At 33.7% G+C, this 23951-nt stretch overlaps 1 protein-coding gene across 3 annotated transcripts; it reads left to right on the forward strand.

Annotated features, from left to right (window-relative positions):
• The first annotated feature begins 1638 nt into the window (after window positions 1-1638).
• On the forward strand, window positions 1639-23951 carry LOC149805349 (uncharacterized). 3 transcript variants are annotated; one of them, XM_089949523.1, is made up of 5 exons: window positions 1639-1704; window positions 12559-13052; window positions 14114-14269; window positions 15881-16053; window positions 18921-23951. In XM_089949523.1, exons 2-4 carry the CDS (start codon window positions 12821-12823, stop codon window positions 16036-16038), a joined length of 546 nt encoding a protein of 181 aa, XP_089805649.1. In that variant the 5' UTR covers window positions 1639-1704; window positions 12559-12820; the 3' UTR covers window positions 16039-16053; window positions 18921-23951. The 3 variants fall into 3 exon arrangements, with proteins under 3 accessions (XP_089805649.1, XP_089805631.1, XP_089805642.1); XM_089949505.1 differs by having other exon boundaries at window positions 15881-23951; XM_089949516.1 differs by lacking the exon at window positions 1639-1704 and adding an exon at window positions 1717-1845 and having other exon boundaries at window positions 15881-23951.

Here is a 23951-nt window from a genome sequence, read left to right on the forward strand (position 1 = left end):
CTTGCTTCTCCGCTCTACTGTAGTTATACCTAGTACAAGCTGTAACGAAGAGTAACATCTTGCTTAAGATTATTCATGGGTAATTAGAGATGTGTCACTATCGTATATAACGCTTCTTTCTTTGGAGGAGGTGAAACTGTTTGTGATATACTTGTGTTGTCCTTAATATTGATTGTAAAATTACCCTGGTGTATAAAAGACCCTCCAGATACGAACCCTAGCAGATAACCATGTGCGAAACTTTCAAGTTCACGGATTCTTTGACAATTTATTTTTCTGTCTTGGAAATATGGCAAGTGCTACTGTGAAATTTGCTTATGAATTAATGTGTTGACGGATAAATGATTCCTTCTGGCTGTTAAGTGCATTATTTGCCATTAAATATTGTAAATATCTTCCTGATTCAACTGGGGCACAATGGATATGCTTAACAAAATTAGAATAAAGCATGTTTGACATAACACATTTCTGACCGCTACGAAGTTTTCCCAGTTGTTAAGGGAGTTGGGAGGCTATGAAATGTATATGTCTATAATGTTTGCAAAGATCATTGTTTTCTGTCATAGTTCACTTCAAACAGCGTTGAGAATTGTATCCTATCTGTAGCACAGTCAATTTTCAGGTCAGCGTCATTAAATGTTGCTAACAATATATAAGGTAATTTGTTTCACACGATGTATTTAAAACTAGTTAGCTAGCTTTAGCTACATTTAATGACGCTGACCTGAACATGTACTGAGCTTGGCCTGCATATAGGTTAAAATTGACCATGCTGTGTGGAACAAACTAGCGTACTACCAAACCAAAAGCTCGACATCGTATGCGTGTGTGTCTTTGTCTCTCTCGAAATGCTTTTGTATGGTGTTTTCTCAAAGATGGACTGACCTTAAATTATTATGTTTTTGTTATATATTTGTTGTTCTTGTTGTCTGATTTTAGAACAACTACGTCAGGCACAGCAGAATACAACAAGGATTGATGTTTTTAAAAATAGTTCTGAGCGCGTGGACACCTTGATTGAGACGTCTGGTCTGAGATGACTAGACTGAGATAAGAAAAGTAAGGTTAGCTAAACAGCTAGATTTTTCTGTCTCATGGATGAGAAATATAAATCTCAGGCTTGTACTAGTATATGTCTGTCCCTGTCTCTGTTGTGTTTGGCCCGCTACGGTCATTGTCCCTAGACAGGCTGAGGCCCTATACAATTTTCCTATTGTCCCTAGACAGGCCCATAAATCTTCAAGGTCCATTGTCCCTTGATGTTCATCAATCTATGTCTTTGTGTTGTATACGTCTATGCCTCTCCTGTATTTGTCTCTCCCTAGAGTAGCGCGTATTCAGGTCAGCCCCGTGCTACATTGTTACCAATATTCAGTACCGTGACCACACCTCACCTGTTCCATTCCTATCGTCCCTATACAACAACCCCACTTTCCCTTGTCCGTATACAGTCCCAATATTCCCCATGTTGCACTCCTTGTGTCATTTACATAACCGATAAGGTGATTTCATGTTGTCAGAGATTTTGCCGTACTTTATTGATAAAACGTCAGACTAGTGCGTTGTTTATCAGCGAGAGGGGATTTTTGTAGGTAATCACAATCATTCAAACGCTTTAAAAAAATAAACTAATTGTAACAAGCGTCCAATCAACCAAAGTTTAATCAGGAACGAGGAACTGGTTGAAAGAGGCTGTTGAATAGGGTAGCGCATTTATTGAATTATATTTTCCTTAGATCATCTTACTAATTAATTTTAGTGACTTTCATACCCATGTATATGCACAATGTTTCTGTTGCTTAGCCGTTATATATGAAGGTTATTGGAGAAGAATCTGTTTTCGAGGTAACTCTTTTCGGAAGATGAATTTTATATTTTGCTTTCATCTGTAACAGTAAAACTCAGAAAAGCGAACATCTAAACTGTAGGGATAATATCCCAAATTTTAAATATTTCATCTCAGGTTAATAAATATGATATTTTTGAGAAGGTCAAAGCATCAGAAATAACAAATTAGCAAATAAAGTATACTCCTTTTCATGGTTTTTGCTCATAGCAAGTACAAACAGCTTATTTTATTGCCTGCAAAAAGCAAGAATTCTCAAAAAGTGAGCATTTTTTGTACAGTGTATATACTGAAAACAAATCCAGTAATGGAAAGTTTTCTGGGTTAAATAATGAAGCAGTCATTAAAGAATATAACCAGACTGTTCTTAAGGCATAATTTACAAATGTATGTGGTATATAAAAGGAAATTTTGTGGAAATGTGCCTCGTCCAATCCAGAATTTGCAGCTTTAATTACTCATTATTTACAAAAGTGTGTATGTCCAATACAAAAACCATATTTTGTGTAAAGCTTGTTTTTGTTCATGTTTTATTCATGTGAAAGTGAAAAACAAAAGGGATTGGTAACATCAGATTCCTTACTTTTCAAAATAAATCTTAAACGACATTGTAGCAAAACAATCCAGGTATTTATTCCTTTTAAATGCCTACCTGTATTAGATTTGTTTAGATTAATTCATCTAAAATATTGTTTTTATGATTGAAAGTTTACATAAAATATTTATTTTTCTCTAATATTTATTGAGAAAAGTTAAATACAGTACTGTATATACTTTTTTATTTTTTTAATTTATTTATTTATTTTGCAGTTGCTTTATTGCAAAGTTGGATTGTGCTGGCATTTTTTGTCCAAACAATAGTAACTTAGTTTTTAAACATTGTAAAATAACAACAAGATCACAGACAAATGAAGATGCTTATGCAGGAGGTATGGATGCTACAACAGCCTGAGCTTTGAGTAACCTTAAAAACTTAAGAAGTTTCTTTTAATTTATTATAGGGGGGTTGGGGGCGTCTTATTGTTCAAACAGAAAACAATCACATCTCATCTGTGAAGATACAAGCATAAATTTGTATTAATCTTTTTTACTACTACATTAATTTCATATCCAAAGGTATCAAGCAGGTTTTATACTATTTTGTAGCAGTAATAATGAAAACAAGCTTGAACTGCTGGTTACAGGTAACGGTAGCAACGATAGTTATATTCATTGAGTATATAGTTGCTACCAAATGAGTCTGACGTTTCGTCAGTAAAGTACCTTACAATAAATCACCTTAATACACTTAATACAGTATTATATATATATATATATATATATATATATATATATATATATATATATATATATATATATATATATATATTATACTGATAACATGATTTCATGTTGTCACAGATTTCATTGTACTTTATTGATAAAAGGTCAAACTTTATGGTTGCTACCTCTACCAGGTGCTCAAGTGAGAGTACTGACACACTTTTCCAGTTAAAGATGACATGGTGGGTATGTTATAATACAACCTCATTTCCATGAAATGATGATAAGTACCACAATATTCTTGGCACATTATATATTTAGATACATAAATAAAACCTCCTACGTGAAAACCTCCATGAACCACACGTTTTGTGGATTTTTCATGAAAATATTCTCTGAGCCATCTCAAATTCTTGCCAATAACGTATAGTTTAAAAGGAGGCCAAATGGTTTCCTTTGCGCAGGTTATCACCTAAAATGTTCCCGCTATTCATGAAATTATCCAAAGTTAAAACAACGGGAGCCCCGTAAAGATGGGTACCCTCTCTGTACAAAAATAATAAGATGGTCGCACTTGGGCTGACTGAAGCACCCTCTATTTAAGTTGTTATTGCTATAAGCTGAGCACTTCTCTGACTTGGACTTATTATAATAATACAACTTTACATGCCATTGTCTTTTTGACGGTAGATAGAGAAGGTTTGCAAAAACTACTTCTACATTACCTGAATTTTGCCAATTTTACTCTTTTTAGGCTTGTTTTTGTCAGTGAAGACATGACAAAACACTAGTCTATGGGTCTGGTTTTGTTGGGTGAAGTCTTAGTAGGCACTGTGGGTCTGGTTTTGTTGTGTGAAAGCTTGGGAGACAATATGGGTCTAATTTTGTTGGGTGGAGTTTTAGTAGACACTGGTCTAGTTTTGTTGGCTGAAGGCTTGATAGGCATCATCTAGTTTTGTTGGTGAAGGCATGGTAGACACTATGGGTCTAGTTTTGTTGGGTGAAAGCATGGTAGACATGAGTTTTGTTTTGTTGAGTAAAGGCTTGGTAGACACTATGGTCTTGTTTTGTTGAGTGAACAGTTGGTTAACACTGGGTCTAGTTTTGCTGGCATTGAAGGTTTGGTGAACACTATAAGTTTAGCTTGTTAATTAAAGGTTTGGTAGACATTATAGGTCAAGTTTTATTGGGTGAAGGGTTGTTAAACACATTGTCTACTTTAGCTGGGTGAATGCTTGATAGACACTAGGCTGTTGGTCTAGTTTAGTTGGGTGAAGGCTGTTTGGGTAAATTTACAAAAAATCAAAAGTGGTTGTAGTTGATTGAAACAGCTGCATGAGCATTTCATTATGGAGGTGATGTCATGAAACAGTGATGTAGTAAGATAGGCTAAATGACAATTACTGATATGATAGAGCAATAATACCCATACATGTGACAAAACAGAGATCATCATAGGACATATCGGGAGGTCTGCAAAATTTGGTCAGGAGTTTTGACTTCAAATCAGAGAGGATTTTTATCAGCCTGATTTAAGGCATGCAGATGGACAAAAATGACACATATTGAACAAAATACCTTTTTCTGTTGTAAAATATGCATATTTTCATCACAATAGGCTTTTCACAGTAATTTGTTGAGTTTCGTACTGTTCTTATATGCAGCACAACCAGTTTTAGCTTTTCTAAATAGATCAGGATTACATTTGTGGCAGTTATCATCATTGTTAATCTCAACACTTAGGAGATGGCATAGTATGACTCGATCATTTTTACTGAAGGGTCAGACAGAATCTTTCTCAGAATAGAAAATGTCCTTTCAGTGATGGAATTGAAATGTGGCCATTTTACTACTATTGTACTCTACTGAGTCCACCAAGAATATTAAATTGTTTCCTGCAGGGCTCGAAATTAAGATGTGTTATCACTAACCCACAAGATTAACAGGTAAAACTTGTACTGATCCTGCCTGAATTTCACTGATTCTGCTAAAATCTAAAGGAATCTAGTTCAGTTTTTTATTGAACATTTATTATTCATATACATCAACTCAAAATGACAACTGTATTTCACAGCATGCATAATAAATGTAGTACCCCCTACATTTTTGTACTTATCTGAATACTCTTTGCAGAAACTCTACAGCATCACAGCCTGTCCTGTGATATACTTCAACCATTTGTGCTTATTTTCTTTGCCATTCTTTAACTTTCTTTGTTGCTTATCGATTATTTTTGTGATGACACTCTCTCGTCATCATCTAATTTCTGCTAAAAATTGTCACTGCACATTAATGTTTATCGAAAACAATATACATTGGTATAATTCTGTTCTTACGATTCTATCATCTTAAACAAAGTACAGGGTAATAGAAAAGAGTGAAAACAAAGTTTTGTAAAATTCAACATATAATTTATTTTCCTAGGATACAGAGTGAAATTTTGAAAAAAACTTACAGTATACATGAATTAATTTAAAAACATGATCCAGAAAGTTCTATCACCAGTCCTAATGAATAAAGTTTTAATTAAATTCCACTTGTGTTCAAAAAAAGATCTAGTGCTGACGGCATTACTGTCAATGTAGTCTTGAATGTACTTATGTACCAATAGCCTGAAGTGTGAAAATATACAAACAATCACAGTAATATAATCCAAGATGTCCATGTCTGAATTCACTATCATTTAAAGTGAATTTTTCTGTCCAAGAATATTATTTAAGAGCACTTTGTGTTTCCAGTGAATAATTATGTGAATAAAAAATTTCAACCCAAATTAAATACCAGACACAACAATAAGATTGATTCCACCTAAAGATTTTAAAACAAGAATGAATAACTTTTCAAATAAAAAAGATCGTAATAGAAACTAAGACAAAAAAGAAGAGCCAGGATTTAGGCCTAAAGTTCATTTCTAGCAAAATCTGTGTTGTAAACAAATCAAAATCTGTTACAACAATTATAATAAGGAATGTGGTAAATATAAGGTACCACAGATTATTTCATGTTAAATACCAACATCCTATACTGAGACCCAAATAAATATGTTTACCTCTACTGATATTGATACTTAACTCACACTCGTAGAGAAATATTAACTATGTATTATTGTTTACCAAACTAAGTTACTGGTCATGTACAACATGAACTTGATTTTGGGCAAGGTCAAGTCCAAAATACAATTATATATAACATAATCATAGGACTGCTTCAGTGGCCTAGTGGTTACAACATCCACGTCAGATGTGGGAGGTCACAGGTTCGAACCCTAACCAAGTCATACCAAAGACTTATAAAAATGGTATTTACAGCAGCCTCTCAAAGCACTCAGCATTACGAGGATAGTGTAAGGACTGGTCGACCTAGTGTCAGGATAATGTGACTGGGTGGAACATTATCCCCCGGTACTTGACATCACTTATAAACTGCCACAGTGCAGACATTGTAACAATATGACAGAAAACTTGTTAAAGCTATGTTAAACCAAAATCACACACAGATATACACACACAAAGCTATGTTAAAATCAAAATCACACACACACACACACACACGTGGAGAAAAACCTAACAAACAATGCAATTAAATATACATAAATAAACACAACACTGTATTATTCATTATGCCTATGGATGCAACCTTTTCTGATTGGTCAGGACTAGCCTTTTGTTATTGTGCATGGGGGCAGTACACCAGACTAGTTGCACATGTGCAGAGACTTTTGACCATAATCACACTAATTTACTGGTTGAGTAGTTAATACATGTCCATTTGTGCTGCAAGCACTTATTGTCCCTCATCAAGTGCAGGATATTCGTATGTATTCAGATAACACAATAATTGTTCATTCATCCATCCATTAGCACAAATTTGTTACTGCTACTCTTTGTAAACTACATGGAAGATTGCCATGAAACATTACACTACACATTCAGCCCATGTTCTTGATGCTCCTAAATGAATGCCACAGTGGCTATACTGAAAATCATTCAAGAATATCAGAAATGGTTTCAGCAATCAGCTGTTATAAAGAAGGAAAAGTATTAAATTCCTGCAAATACTTTTTCAGCATGGTGAGTGTCAGCCCCTTTGCAAGATTCTTGTTTTTTCGTATTCTCACATCTATAGTATGGTATATAATAATCCTTGTATCCATCCATCCTTACATCTGGCACTCATTAACACAACTAGTCCTGCTTTTTTTGATAGATTGCCATGAAAATTAAGTATTATGGTAATAACCTGAAAATGCAGATATCCAGTCCATATGCTCTTGCAATTTTTTGGAGAGTTATTGCCCATTTCAACTTGTAACTTAATGCAGTTTATAACACAGTATCATTAGTACAGTTAGTCCCACAGATTTGTATGAATTACCATGAAACTATGTAATGGAAATATTATGATCATTGCCTGAAGATGCACATTTATCACCTGAAAATATGCATTTTGACAAATAATTTTGTTCTTGCAGTTTTTATGAGTTATTGCCCTTTTTGACTTGCTGCTGAATGCAGTATATGACAGAATCATAGGAAAGCATTTATTCATTTGATGGCCATGCAACTTGGGGATGTTATCATCAAAATCTGAAGGTGTTTATATTGACAAATCACTATACTCCTGTGACATTTTATTGAAGTTATTGCCCTCTTCATTTTGAGTCTGAGTTTATGACAGAATCATGTGATTGCAACTAGTCTTACATTTTTCAATGGGTCAGAGGGAGACTTTTTGCATTTTATAATAATCATTTGAATATGTGTAAACCAACTATGCATTTTGCTGTTGCAATTTTTGTTAAGGTTACTGCCTCTGCAGTTAATAATTATAATAATAATAATGACTTTATTTAAACAGGGTAACACAATTAGCTAAGAACTAATCTACCTTGAGACCCTCATACAAAGGAATTTATTTATTTTAGCTGCATCTCTGAAGCCACTGGTTTATTGGGTTTGGAAGAAGAAAATAGAGTGAGCATTTCTAATCTCAAATGGAATACTACTCCAGAGCAAAGTTCCAGAGTATTGGAAACTTTTAAAAAATAATTCCTTTCTTGTGTTTCATGTTTAGGCTCAAATAAACAGTAACAAAAGAAAGAGTGAAAACAACAAGCTTTGAAAAATTAAAGAAATAATTTATTTTCCCTTGAAAAAAACTTTGTAAAATTGAAAAAATTAAGAAATTACAGTTTTAAGAATCAAATCCAAAAATAATCCAAGAATAATCATGAATTAAATTTTAGAAGTCCTTGTAATGAAATGTTCTAATGAATTCAAGTTCGAGTAATGAGGAAAAAATCCAAAATGGAAGGCGATGACGTATACTCTAGTCAGTATATAGCTGATGTGTACAGTCCTTTGTGAACCACAGTAAATAATATTCTGGTGTTTGAATTTTGAATAAAATTTAAATAAATATCTTTGTCCAAGAATTCTGTATAAGCACTCAGATGTTTCCAGGAGAAAGAATTATGCTTTAAAATCAAAATAATCTGAATAAAAACTAAATAGAACTCCAAACTGCCACAGCAGACACTTTCCAGTGTAAAGAAAAAAAGTGCAGCTACCGAGAAATACCTCTATAGACATCGATATAAAACCTGACTACTGTGCGGTTTCGGAAAACCCAGATTTGTGAAATAGAGGTTGTTTACATATCATGTATACATATTATGACTTTGATAAAAACCAATCATTTTACTCTAGAATAAAAAAATAATATAAAAAGTTGTTTACTTGACCCTCATTCAAGGCCAGGAACTAGGTCAGAAATAGAAACAGTGTTTCTATTATTAGGTCTTTATGAAAAGATTCAAGTCAAACTGAAATTTCTGGAAAATATCAAATTTCTAGTAAACAAAATTACATTACATTGACATGTAATGAAATTAAAAATATTTTAAAAAATTAAAACTTACAAACAGACAGTTAAATTAAATTCAATATAAATTAAATCAAATATATGTAACACCTTATTTGGTTTGGGAATTTTATACTGTTTGGTAGACATAGATTGCATGTGGGGAGTATTGCCAGGTAACCTACACTGGAATAGTGATTGTAAATATTCAGGAGCACAGTTATTGGATATCTCGTACAGTAATTTGGCTTTTCTCAGAAAACGAATTCAGTCTTTAATAGGTAATATTTTTAACTTGCCAGCTAAATTTTCCTTGCTTTCTTGATTGATACTAGCCCAAATGCTTTGTTTTTGGTGATGTGCGAAACTGCTTGTTTGTCACTAAGATCCTAATGAATATTGACATGAAAAATCAAACCAGTCTTGATCTGGCTCTAAGATTTAATGGTGCTGCACCAGCGATCATGCATAGCAGGTTTTAGCATTAGAGGTTTTTGTCATAACGCCCTCTGCCGATTAAGCATCTTCCTGTTTGTCAGAAAGTCTATCTCCTAAACCACAAGTGGGAAATTTCACCAGCCTCACTGGCAGATCAGGGTTTATGTTGTTTGTTTTATTGATTATTCATAATAAACTGTACAGATCCAGATCTGCGAGTGTATTATGTGATGGCAGATCTGGGTCTATGCAGTTTGCAGCTGAGTCTGACTTAGAAGCGGGTGTATATGGTAAATTTGAACATTACTGGGAAACTAGTATCTGAAAAAGTGGACAATGTTTAACATTAAATGAAAGGATCTTCTGTTTTATTTTATTATCCATATGCTTTTTTAAAAAGCATCAGGTTTTTTTTATACCCTCTGCCCATTACCACAACTCTTAAACCATTGGGTGGAATTTGATGACACTTTATAGTTACCAGTACATTGCTGTTGTGCTAACTATCTGTGAAAGGGGTGTGATCCTTGACTTCTTCTGTTGAGATCAAATATATAAAATTACAAATATTGCAATGGCCTTTTGAAAGATTTTCTTATAAAATGTCTTATATATGCATCAGTAGCATAAAGGTTTGTCATAATTGTTGTGGTTTTGCGAAGCTTTCATTTTACAGAGGCTTTTTCAGACGTGAAAAAGTCTGAATGTTTTTGTGAAGAGAGAGAGAGAGAGAGAATACAGCTATGAGACCATTGTTGTGTGTAGAAGTGCACAAAATTAAGAAAGCTGTTATTTTTTATGTTTTTTTAATTACATGCATTTAATGAAGAAGTAGCTGAACAAAATATATTCTTACTAAAAATCTTGTCCTGTCATATGAATAAATACAGTTGCTTCACAGAGAACTATTGTCCTTATCATAGGAAACATCTGAGAAATGACATACAGTACATTGGAATTATGAATGATACTCCACGATGTTTAAATACTCCATACAATTTATAACATTCACAGTTCAAGAGCTTGGAGTGCTGTCTGTTGTTTCTTATATTCTTAAACTAATGTGGCTTGTGTTAATGACTGTTTCTTGTGCCCTAGCCAGATAATGGTCATCCTTAGCATCATGAAGCTTTCTTATCTCTTTTATCAGTCATATCACTGCCAGGCTGTCCAGAATATACATTCTCCTCATCATATTCATCGCTTTCATCATTGGCCTGATTGCTTTCATGAAACTGGAACACCATTTCATAGTCACATGACTCAGATGCAGATCAGGTCTACATAATATAGCATTGTCACAGAACATAAGGATTTGTCTCTTTCACTGACTTATCTATTTGTTTACCTAATTTATTCTTTTGATGAATATCAACTAGTTCCTGTTAGCTACATATGTCACTGGCAAGTTTATAACATTTATGTCCTAAAAGCAGCAGGTTTTTTGAACATTGCTGATTACAAGTGTTTTCAATTTCCCAACCATAACACTGCATACAAAATGTCACAAATTATAAGTGAAGTCAAGCGACAGTCATGGCTACTTAAATACATGGGGCCCCGAGTGGCCGAGTAGTCTAAAGTGCTCTCTGTTATGTATAACTGCCATCTCACCTCTGTCTGCATGGGTTTGAGTCTAGGATTCAGCCAGTGTGGGTATCTGAGAAAGCTTGCTAGTAGCTTCTAGTGGGTCGGTGGTTCTTCCTGGGGTTTTCCTGGGTTCTTCCTCCACCATTTATACTGGCTGCCATGTATAGCCTATCGTGTGCTGAAAAATGGCATTAAACCCCACAACAACAACAACAACAACTTAAATACATGTATGTAACGATTATTTTTCTCTATCGAAAATTATTTGAGTGAATCTGACTTTTAGAATACTGGTTTTTTGGTCTCCGTTGGCAAAGCATCAAAAGCAAGGCCACATGCCTGGTTAATAAAACTAATAGCTAATTTAAAAAACAAGCAAACAGTATTCTGTTCATCATGTATACAAAAGAATAGCATCAAGCACAATAAGATAATCTGCAGTTAATCACGACCTTATTAAATGGCTTACCTATAAACATTTAGCTATTAATATATGTAATTAGCCTAAAAATACTGGCTCGTTGTATGATGCAGAGACTTTAACCTATTGTCAGACCTAATCTGTGTTAGCATTTTTGTCAAGTATTGTCTTAAACAAGCGTGACTTTGGTACATTATCCAGGTCCTTGTTTCACAGATCAGACCACTACAGTAACTCTTAACAATAATTAATATATTCCTGCATGTCTGGAAAAGTAACTAAAATATATTTTCAAGATTCATCTGATCTTCAGTTTTATGGGGTATTTTTGAACATAAAATTGAAATTTGGGATCAAAATTTGCTTTGGTGTTGAGGGGTTTTGGTTTACGAGGTGGGCAATGATGATATTAAAGAAGGAAAAATTTGGGACTAAAAATTATTTCGGTCTTAGGGGGACTCTGGCTTATTGAGGATTCATTTTTGTGGAGTTTTATTTAACACAATCCTCTGTCATTTGAGTCAGATATTATCTAATTTTATGGATGTTATATGAGCTATATTTGAACGTTTTGATCTGTAATTATAGTGTCTGAAAATTTAAAGTACCTTAATTTACAAAGAAAATAACTCATACTTAGAATTGTTATCCAGACAGTACAGTATTGGGCTCCTGAGTTCATTCCAATTTCAGTATCAAAAGTATTTCATTTTTTTCACACATTAATACTTTTGAAAAGTACCCATACTCCTAATTAGAAAAGCTAGAAGGACTTGAACTCTTAAATTAGAAAAACATAAGTATTGTACTCATATTTAAGTAACAAAAGTACTTATGCTTATATTTGATTTTTTAAAAACTAATTTTTACCCCATATATGTAGCAAAGTGTCGATGGTTGGGCAGAGAGTCTTAAATAATACGGTTTCTAATTAAGTGATAATGTACGTATATTTAACAATCATTGGACTTACCATAATACAATGTTGAGTCATGAAAGTTAGTCTAGTTAGTCTAGAAAGTTAGTCTAGTTTTGCTTGTATAGATGAACAGTGCCACAGACTTAAGTGTTGAACACTAGCACATTAGTCACCCAATAAAAGTTGCCTATAGTTACAGTATAATTTCTTCATTTTCAGGTATTCCAAATGAATGTTTTACACAAGATTTAGCTTGCTAAGAGAGAGGATCTTTTTGTGAGTGGGCATGCCCTGCGTCAACCCTATGAAGGAGACGGAACTGTTACAACCAAAATTTCATATTTAAATTTATGGAAAAAGACAAAGAAATTAATTAGCACATCATGTATTTTTCTAACACAGTGCAGTTAAAACCAGATCTTTTTTTTAAAGATCGTAACTGGAGAAAAGTTTCCAAGTGAGAGTCATTTAAATTTGTAGAATGTTTCGAACGAAATCATGCCAATACAAGACATCAGATCTCAGAAAAATGCTTCTAGTCGAAAAAGTATCACTGGTGCTTCTGATTCCAGCAAACATGTGTTTTTCCCTTGCTGCAATCACCCATATGTGGTTCGAGCTGTCTGGTGTTCATTATGGACTCTGGTGGGCAAAGTTTTGTCAGTTTCCAGGAGACTGTCAGCTAGTACCAGCATTCTTCACTAACGAGCCTTGTAAGTTACAGAGTGATAAAGAAAGAAATGATTTTCACAGTTGCAGAGGCTTATAAACGGAATCATAACACTTCATCATATTGTAAACATAACCATAATGTCTCATAATGTTGAAAATATGGCCATTATACCTCTTCTTATCATTAAAATATAGCATATTGCCCAGTAAAAATCTTTATGACTATTGAACAATTAATTTTCTTTTTGCATGCTGATGTCAGACATTGCATAGATCAACATTAGGCATTTCGCCCAGCCTAATCCAGGGAAGGATGACTTATTGGTTTCTTGACTTCCTTCTTTCTGTTTGTCACACAAAGCTCATAAGCAAGATGTATGTTAGCAATGTCATGTGACTTGGACTTTATCAGTATTATTTATGAATGGTAAATGGCTGTGAAAAATATTAGAGGAGAAGGATCTTGTTGAACTGCAAAAAATATCAGATCCAAAACAAGGACTAAAAATGAGCACTTAAGAATTTTAAAAGAAGATTACATAAATAACATAATACAGTGCTTAAGATTACTAAAGATGATTAGGAGCTCACCATGTTCACTCAGAGAATTCTGTCAGAGCAATCCTGCTGAGAAGTTATATATATATATATATATATATATATATATATATATATATATATATATATATATATATATATATACACATAAGTTAATTGTTCACTATTTGTCACGTCTCATTTTATGGCTAATAGGCAGTAAAACTTTGACTCCTTACCATCACTGACATAATAGTCAGCTAAAACACCTTCTTTTGGTTATTCCCATTGATTTGGTACAACTTCTAAAATGAGACTACCTCCTCATCTTGACCACTCTTTTTCAGTTCAGTCAGGACTAGTTAGAATTTCTTATTGTTTTATTTTTTACTTGTAAATTTTGTCTTGTTTTCATCTTCATGAAAGCATGCATCCATTAATCAGCATCATTGTCGTCAGAAATGGGATTTTACTAGGATAGAATTTGCAGTAGCCTTTCATTGTAAAGCTCTTTTAGATCAGCAAATTTTGGGAAACATTTTATATTTTGTTTTTCTGTTTTCAGTTTGTTATCACCTTTTGCAAGTTGCATGTCTTTTTGCATGGGGTGGACTATCTCTTGCTGCCTATATGCTTCTCTCCACCAAGATGGATCACAGGATACCCAAGACTCTACGATCCAAGAGACAGATTGCCATTTCCTTAATATGTTTTATGTCAGGTAACTATTATCCAGAGACCATAATATCCTAGAGTCTGACTATACCTCTTCGTTTGTTTGTACCCCCCTCTTGATTTCAACAGTAATCTGTAGTGTGTTAAAAAGCGCATAGAACTTAGTCAGATCAAATCATGGATTTATAATTTCTAACCTGAATGTGACCATAGTGGCCCTAAAACTGGCATTCTCTGCTTAACGGACCTTCCATACTAACATGGCTCCAAGTTGTGTACACTATGGGCAAGTTGAATTCCTCAGGCAACATTGTGGCATAGTTCATCCTATTCAGTAACTGCCGATTAATTCAATGAATTACCATAATGTTGAAAGTTTAGAGTTATATCCTTTGAAAATGTGTACATAGAAATTAAACTGCTTAATAAATCCACGTGAAAGGTATATTTGTAACTGTCATTCTTTTCCTTTGCTTGATTTGACATTGTAAATATCTGAAGCAGACGACATCGTGTTTTCCTTCTATGTACATACATGTGTAGTCATGCATATACCCCTTCACTGAAAATGGACTTGTCCAGGAACTAGAAATGACTGGCAAACAGGTTGTCTTTTACACTGAAAACTTCTGTTTGGAATGAAACATGCAGACGATAACAGTGTTAGGGTTCCGCTTGGGCATAATCATGTTTGAAATTATAAGTTAGTAAATGAACTTAGTTCTGTGCATCTTTTATCTCATTGGTGCTTTTCATCTTTTAAATTGGTAGGGCAGTACAAACTAATGGGGAGGTATGTTCAGACTATAGCATAAGATCTTTCAGGTTTGCATAAATTATGCCAACAATCAATTATCATATATGTCTGCCAATAATAAAAATAAGAAAAGAAACCAATATTACTATAAGAAAAGAAGAAAAGGAAAATACTTTTAAATCTCAAAAATCATCATGTTAACCCAGGTTGTTTTTTTTTTGCATTTGGAATTTAGGTACATGTCAACCAAGTAAATGACCTTAGACACACTTGACCTCTTTAATTTGTGTTTTCTGACCTTCACTGGTATTAAAATATCTCTGTGTGTGTGCATGCATGTGTGTATGATATCTCATGTGGACGTTGTCATTTGAAGATAAAGTCTCCACCTAGTAATCAAAGATGCTGCCAGCTGAAGTAAATAGATAAAAAAAATTAGGTCTGAACTATCTAGATTCTTATGATTGTGTGCCCTGGACAACCTGGCATGTAACAGATGTGTGCCATGGATAACCTGGCATGTAACAGATTTATGCCAAGGACAAAGATAAAGTCACCATCTTTACCTGCCCCACCTGCCTTTTCTTGTTAGCCATTTATTGCATTGTATTCTGAGTATGCTATCATCTCATGTGTCATTTATGTTTAATTAGTGATAATAATTTTTAATTTACTGTCAAGTACAACTGCAAACTGCATAGACCCAGATCTGTCATTGCATGCACCAGCAGATCAGTTTGTTAATAGCAGTCTGTCAAACAAATGACAAAGACCATAATCTGTCAACATATTATGCAGCAGCCGATCAGATCTGTTTTGTTTGCTGTTGGACTCGTGAGTATAATCAGTCGTATTTTTGTGTGCTTTTGGTCAACTGAAATTATACCACCTTTTTTTCAGTATTTGCGATGTCAGGTGCTCTGTATCTATTTTATTTTATTCTGGATGAATTTCCTACTCAACCAAAAGTCCTTCCAGAGCTGAAGTGGTCATCTATGTTGGTTGGACTTGCTTGTCTGCTGGAGTTTGTGGCTGGTATTCTTCTTCTTCAGGCATGAGAGAACTATGATCAGGTTAACAAAAACAAAGCCAAAGAGACAATGTTACTTTATTGGTACTAATCGTTGCTTTTCTACATGGAAAAGTATTATACAATGTGATATTTTTCATGTTTTTTTTGGCATTTTATTGAATTCTTGCAATTTGTATCATACAACAGTAGTAAGGACATATAGTGATATCCTGTCCAGGGCTGAGCAAATTTTTCTTTTAACCAATAGTCCAGGACAAGTGGTTTAAGAAAATTCACTAGTCCCACCTTTCTCTTCACTAGTCCCACATTACTCTTCACTAGTCCCACCTTACTTTTCACTGGTCCCAAAATGGTAATCACTTGCTGAGATTTGATGAGACGTATGTACTTAATCCATAGAAAGAAGAAAAAAATCACATACAACATAATTATTTCTTAAAAGAATTTAATTTTTCAAAAAACATTGGTTGTTATATATTTGGCTTCTTCCGGTTCATGTATATATGTTTTAGCAGATGGATTTGAAAATATGTCCATGTATATGTCTGCCACCTGCACCAGCACTAAGCCAGCAGTTGATAGCTGTGTCTGGGTTAAAGTCCTCAAGCTCTGGTCCATTTGCAGAAATGTTCATTAGCATTTATAAACTCTTTTGGTTTAAGGAATTCCTTAAAGAAGTCTTGATTAAGTTCATTGAACTAAATCCTTGTTCACACTCAGAAATAGCTACCACACACCCAGTATCCGTCTTACGTTTCATCCCTCCATTTTTAAACAAATTTACCTTTGACGAATCGCCGTTATTACCTTCCTTGCGAAAAAAATTTGCAAACTCATTTTATCCACAGAGTAACTATCAGCTTGCTTGACAACTACTTCTAAAGTGATCATAACATCAATTTTCTCTTTTAAATATGAACTGAAACAGCTTATTAATTAGCATAATTGTTTCGCTTCAAACACAATATCACACATGGAAGTTAATCATCAGTATAATCAATTATAAATTAAAGAATCATTACTGTCATTTAATCAGTTCATAAAGGAAACCAACACTTATGTCGGTAAAGTACCTTTCTTTCATTTAATTACACTGACTCGCTGGATTAAAATCATAGTGAGCTGCTTGTTATGATCTAGATTGAGTAAACTCATTGCAACAAAACTGCTTATAACACTGCTAATTGATTATACTGGCTTTCTTTCGTGTGACGTGTTTTGATTTGCCGATAATTTGGTCGCTTAGCCCAATATGCAGTCAAGCGGTAACAGGATGTAAATGTATACACGAAGAGGGGTAGAATCAAGTATTCAGTATGCCCAGAGGGCATGATTGACCAAATAAAGGTAGATATAGTGATTAAAGCACGAAAATAAGGACTAGCCCGATGTTTTTAAAAAGCACTAGTCCAGGACTAGCGACTTGGAAAATTTTACTTGTCTGACTTCAAAAATTACTAGTCCGGGACGTCAGGCTATGGGATTTGCTCAGCCCTGCTGTCTGTGAATCTGTCTGTCTCACATTTAGATTGTTTTAGCTTACCTATCAGTCATTATTTTAGTATGTCTGCCAACCACTATTTTAGTATACCTACCAACTATTATTTTAGTATACCTACCAACTAATATTTCCGCATACCTGCCAATTGTTACAGTTTTATAGTGAATGATATCTTGAGCTCCTCTGTGTATGAATCATTATTTTAGGTACATTGATAAGAATAAAGTAAAAAGTTGTGTTTTCCTATTTTGAAACCCATATCATCCCCCCAACATTACTTATGTGTAAGAAAATTATAGAAAAGACAGCGCCCTCATATTGCTTGCATATTCAAAAGAGGACATAAATTGAGTATGCACCTTCTTAGTGTTCTATTTTTAGCAGCTTTATATGATGAATATCTTAGAAAACAGACTGGTTTATTTAATGTGATACTCTGCCTTTCATATTCATTATATTAATGAAGAGATTTGGCAGAGAACCAGTCAGTTCTGCAAATATTGGCAATGTCAAGTGACTCAGGTTTTATAAAGTGTGATTTATGAATGTTAAATGGCTGTGAAAAATAAAGAAGGATCTTTTTGAACTTGAACAATTGTCAGATCAGAAAAAGGATGAAAGAATGAGTTCTTAAGAAATTAAAAGAAGATTACATAAGTGATGTAATACAGAGCTAAAGATTAAGACATCAATGTGTTCACTCAAAGATTTCTGTTAGAGTAGGCCTGCTGACAAGTTTTGCATACAGACTAGGTAAAGTGTGTGTTGCATTAGACTTTGTAAAGTATGCTTTGTGTTTGAACTGTTTTAATAATCTTGGACTTTGCCTAATTGGAAAAGAATTTTAAACCAGCTGCAGATCCATGCTAGTTAGAAAATAAATTAAAATATTTAAGTTTACTGCTATTCAGATATGTAATATGTAGATTCCACCATAATGATTTGTATTGGGATAAAGTGAAGACCCTGAAAACAATTTCATGAATAAGAATTTTGCTTGAATAAGAGAATGAATCTGACATTAGACTCATGCGCAGTTAATCCAGCAACAGATTAAACAAAATGAGCACACTGAGTTAATTGATATATGGATGATTAATTTTTATAAATTAAACACAAAAATGAACAACATTGCATCTACCAAAAGGGTATCAAAGTATATGGATTTACACAACTATGAATACAGTGCAATTCTGTCATAAAGGGTGATAAAATTATGGAATTTGTATGATGTTTTGTCCACAAGTAGGATATATACATATATATTTGATTTTTACTCATATAGTAACACTGAATACATTACTTTTTATTAAGATAGTGATACTGAATAATTTAACAATGGAACATATAATCATGGCATCCAGTTGTTGATCACAAAGTGTTTTCATTTGCACCGCCCTTGTCAGATGGTCAAGGAGCAACCACAAATGGCCAGCCCCTCCCAGACTGCCTAAGGATCCCTTAAGAGCCCCCTTAATCACTGCAGACCCATTGGTCCTGAAGCTGTGGTCCCCCACCATGAGAAAACCACTGTCATCCTCCAAGTCGACATCACCACCGACAGCAGCACACAGGTTATACAAAACCCCACCATCTCCTATGACTCTTCATCCAAGATAGCAGGTCTACATCAATAATCAGCTAAAAATGTGGTGATTGGAGCTGTGTAGTACGTGAAACAGGGTCAAGTACAAATGTAATGATATATGTTTTGCATGCACTAACGTGAAGTTGTTAAATTTGAAATCATTTCATCAGAACTATTGTACAAGATTATTATTATAATAACCAAGGTTCATACTTGAATCTGTGTCCAAAAAGAATAATCATTCAGACTTAAAAGAACACAATTTCTTATCCTTTAATACATGCAACATTTGAATGAAAAAATGGCTAACTTGAAAACAGACTATATTGAATTAAATACATGGCTTTGTTTGACATAGGTCTGACTATCTGTAAAATTTAGCATAAATATGGGAACATCCAATATATCAAGCAGTTCTGTCACAAAATATGGATAGTGAAAAGAGATTGCAATTTTATTGTTTTCACCTACCTCAACATCTGAAGATTGCTCCTGTAAGTGAACAGCTTCTTGACAAAAACTTTGTGTTGAGATAATACTGTCTGACTTAACTCTGTAAGTATCATGGTTTTAGTGCAATCCATGGCCTGAGAACTTATGATAATTGGTTTTCTCACTGCAAACACTTTACTTGTGCAACATTGGATGAACTGAACTCAGTATTTTGAAATAACTTAAGATGTAAATAAACCGTTCTTGTATAACACTCCGTTCTTGTATAACACTGTTTGTGAAAACAAAACAAAACACATTTTAGTTCAGGTATACTGCATAAACATTAAGAACAGATATCTATGACATACACGTTTTATACACACATTATGGTTTTTTGGCCATTTATATTACACTTGTACCTCTCTAGTGTTTGGTAGGTATATTTTATGGATCATGCTGCGGCATCTGTGTTCTATAAACACCTTTCTAGTTATCTTGTCTGTCATTTCACTAGTTCATGAAGAAAGAGTCAGGACCATTAATTGTCTAGCTTTGTACATCCCTCTGCAGTATTAGGTTTTTCCCCATCATACAAAAGGGGTTATTGTTTAATATATATATATATATATATATATATATATATATATATATATATATATATATATATATATATATATATATATACACATACACACACACACAGTATGACCCTGCTATAGCGAGCTCCGTTATAACGCGAATTCGGATACAACGCGGTCGTGGCATGGCTCCAAAAATTTCATTTACATGTATTTTTCTTGTGCACAAAAAAATAATCTTAAAAAGTATGAAAAAAACATAAAAAGTTGCTTGTCATTTTGGGGAAGAGATCGCGTGTGAATAATACAAGACGATCGTGGCTTGGCTCCTGAAATTTTATATGTATTTTTCTAGTACATGAAGTAAGAAGAAGAAAAAATGCATAAAAAGTTTATTCTGGGATCGCGTAGGTCTTCGCCAATGTCGCAAACTTGGATTGTTTTTCTTTATTGGCTGCAAAACATACCATGTGGCTTTTTTATTTGTTGGCGACATTGTTGGCTGTTTAAACTTTTATATACAACCATTGGTTTGGAGTGCAGAAATTCAGAGGCCCCATGAAAGGAAGCCACAAACTGGATATAAAATGCACTGAAATTGATCAATTGTTACATAAACAAATTCTTTGTCCATACTGACAAACCATCTAAACAGTGCATTGTTATATCATAATCCACTTATGATGACATCTAGCATGAGTTCTGTATGTTGTGAAATATCCGATTTTTTATTGTTGACATTTCTGGTAACGTAGATCAACCGGACAAGGCATTGTTTCGTAATCTATCTTTCATCTGATTTTCGGCCGCTCACTAGTAATTAATATATTTACAAAGACTGACATTTGTATGTGGATGGTAAGTAAAATTCCTCTTCGTTTCACTCAGAATTAAATTCTTCAGACCGCTCACGTTTTCTGTAATAATCCCTGTCATCAAAACACCTGCATCTCTATCGTCCGTTGACCTTTTGTTAATTTTCAGATGCATGCATGGATGGCAGCATCACACTGCTACCACAAATGTAAAAAAAAAAAAAATCTTACTTATTGGTTTATTCAGTAGGCATGGAGGGACAGTAACTAGAATAGTCTAAATGACAGCCAGTTCCTTTTTAAAAATATACCCAGATAAAATAGTTTGTTGAAATTTCAAAGGAAACAGATTACCTTTGAAGCACCGACTGTTATGAAAACATGCTCAGCAAATGGAAAAAATACCAGTCTCAATCATGCAATACAATTATTTGATGTTGCCGCCACAGTAAAAAATCGACATTCGTTTGGTTCTCCAAAGCTGTCCTTTAGCGGTGACTTCGATAGCGCATGCAGCCTTCATCATAGAAAGCTGACTACAATCTTTCAATAACAGCAAAGAACTTTTCTTCAGAGGAAGTCAGTACCAAACTTAAACAAAAGTGATGGAATTTGATGGATTTTTGCATTTTCCAACGTGACTGGAACACATTAACTGTGCTGTGAAAGTTTCCTTTTTGTAGGGAAAAAAAACGGCGGCTGAAAATGCAAATTAACTTTTACCGACTTGGTACGTACTTTAAAGTAAATGTGCTTCGTCATACGTTACGTGATTGTGCTATGTCTTTCCACTGAATTCAGACCAACATGACCTGTTACAAAATTAATGAATATTTTAAAGCTGTGTGTGCATATTTTCGATGGAATCACTTGTGGATTCAATGTATATGATGAGGTTTGCAGGTGAGTACACAGTCTTGTTACTCTATTCATGCTGTACATTAGACATTGATATATAAACAGGATTCACATATATGTACCAATTCATGGTTCTCTAAATAAAGTAAACTATTATATTATTATGTCTTCTCTGTTTTCACTACAGGTGTATTTCTCATTTAATATGCATCAATTCAAGATGGTAACTGTGCAGAAGAAGCACATATTTTACCGCCTGCATTTATTACCCACACACCCCCACAATTTGTTTTTTTTGAGGGGGGGGTTTACATTTTCTTCAGCTAACTGGCTTGGTTGCATATAACACGGTTAGGTATATAATGCGGTCGGGTTTTATGGCTCCCAACTACTGTGTTATAGCAGGGTCACACTGTGTGTGTGTATGTACATATATATATATATATATATATATATATATATATATATATATATATATATATATATATATATATATATATATATATATATATATATATAGTTGAATTGTTTTCCTCATACAGTCAAGTTGTTCCATTCCACCTGACAAAAACTACAATTCATTTTTTTTCATTTGATCAATACATGTAATGTAAAAAAAAATTTTCATGGATGAAATTATATGCCTGTGCTATGTACCAATATGTATTGTGATACATGTCTCATATTAAAGGTAGGATTACTATAATACATGCGGCCCTGAGTGGCCAAGTGGTCTAAAGTGCTCTCCGTTACGGATCACTGCCATCTCACCTCTGTCTGCATGGGTTCGAGTCTCGGATTCGGCTAATGTCGATATGTGAGAAAGCTTGCCAGTAACAACAACTATAATACATCTTAGTTCATCATGTGAATGTCAGTTTATGAATGGTATTTCCAAGTCAGAGTAGTTGATATCAGATATACAGTGTATCAGCAATAATTCCTTTTCTTAATCAGTTTATGTATCATGTGAACTTGGAAGAAAATAATCCAATTTCATCTATTCATCTATTGTACTGTAAACACAAATGTCACCAAAATATATGAAGAAAGATGAAATATCACCACTAACATTCTTGATGTAAGTATAACCAGATAAAATATAACATGGATTTTTAAGTGTTTCTTTTCTTCGTTAAATAAAAATGAGAAGTGGTACGTTCCGTGTCTGATTTACGTCAGATGTATTGACATATTGGTCGTATTTCCACAATGTTATAGACGTGTAATAGAGCTTGCAGACAGATCTAGACTTCTCAAGTCTTCTGATGCCATTCTTATACTTGACTCAATAACCAAACTACTTCTGAATAGATGACATTCTTATACTTGACTCAATAACCAAACTAGATCCGAATAGATGACCTGCTAATCATTGTGATTCTAACTCATCCTTTTCATCCATTTTGTCTTAGTCATCAAAGCGTTTGTTTAGCATTGTATAACCACATTACAAACATGTTAGTGGCGAGAATTAATTGGTGACCATAGTTCTAACACTGGTTCTGCATTCATATCACAGTATGAGCTTGAAGAAAACTTGTAGCTTACTTTAATAATTTTGATGAAATTAAAATATTTTATTTTAGAAAACAATTACTAGTTTGAGATCTTTTCTTAAAATTTTGGAAGGCAATATGGTATTATCTTAAAAACTGAAGATTAATTAATGCAATTCCTAATATGAGGAAAATCTTATCTACAACAGATCTGGGTTTAGAATTGTACATGACCGATAACCAGAATACCTCACAACATGCTTCACATAAATACAAAACAACTGCCATAATGGGTCACTGAATTCTCAATTTAAAAAATTTAAGAGGCTGATGACTATGAATTATTTGTTACTGTTGAAGATTGTGACAATTTAATAATGTACTTATCACTTTGTTCGCTTCTTTGCCTTTTGTATCAATATGAGTATTGAAACTGGAACAATTATCAATGCATCAGTGAATTTTTTCATCTTATCTAGTCTTGATACAATTCTTTTGCTACATTTAGTTTGTGAAACTTTCTTTGTCAAACATTCATATCATGTTTACATGCATTTTTTTTATTTAATAACTTTTGTTATCCTCAAAAATAAGTCTTTGATGATGTCTGTACACATTTTTTTAATGACAATTCAAGGAAAATAGTAAATACTTTTTATCCTTG

Source organism: Sinohyriopsis cumingii, chromosome 2 (assembly GCF_028554795.1).
Source record: "Sinohyriopsis cumingii isolate HCF-2022 chromosome 2, ASM2855479v2, whole genome shotgun sequence".
NCBI lineage: Eukaryota > Metazoa > Mollusca > Bivalvia > Unionida > Unionidae > Sinohyriopsis > Sinohyriopsis cumingii.

Excerpts from the sequence above, each read along its gene's own strand:
- LOC149805349 (XM_089949505.1), top strand. The coding sequence starts at position 12,821 with ATGTTTCGAACGAAATCATGCCAATACAAGACATCAGATCTCAGAAAA. Across the intron at positions 13,053-14,113 it reads ATTCTTCACTAACGAGCCTT|TTTGTTATCACCTTTTGCAA; the intron begins GTAAGTTACAGA and ends TTCTGTTTTCAG. Across the intron at positions 14,270-15,880 it reads CTTAATATGTTTTATGTCAG|TATTTGCGATGTCAGGTGCT; the intron begins GTAACTATTATC and ends CCTTTTTTTCAG.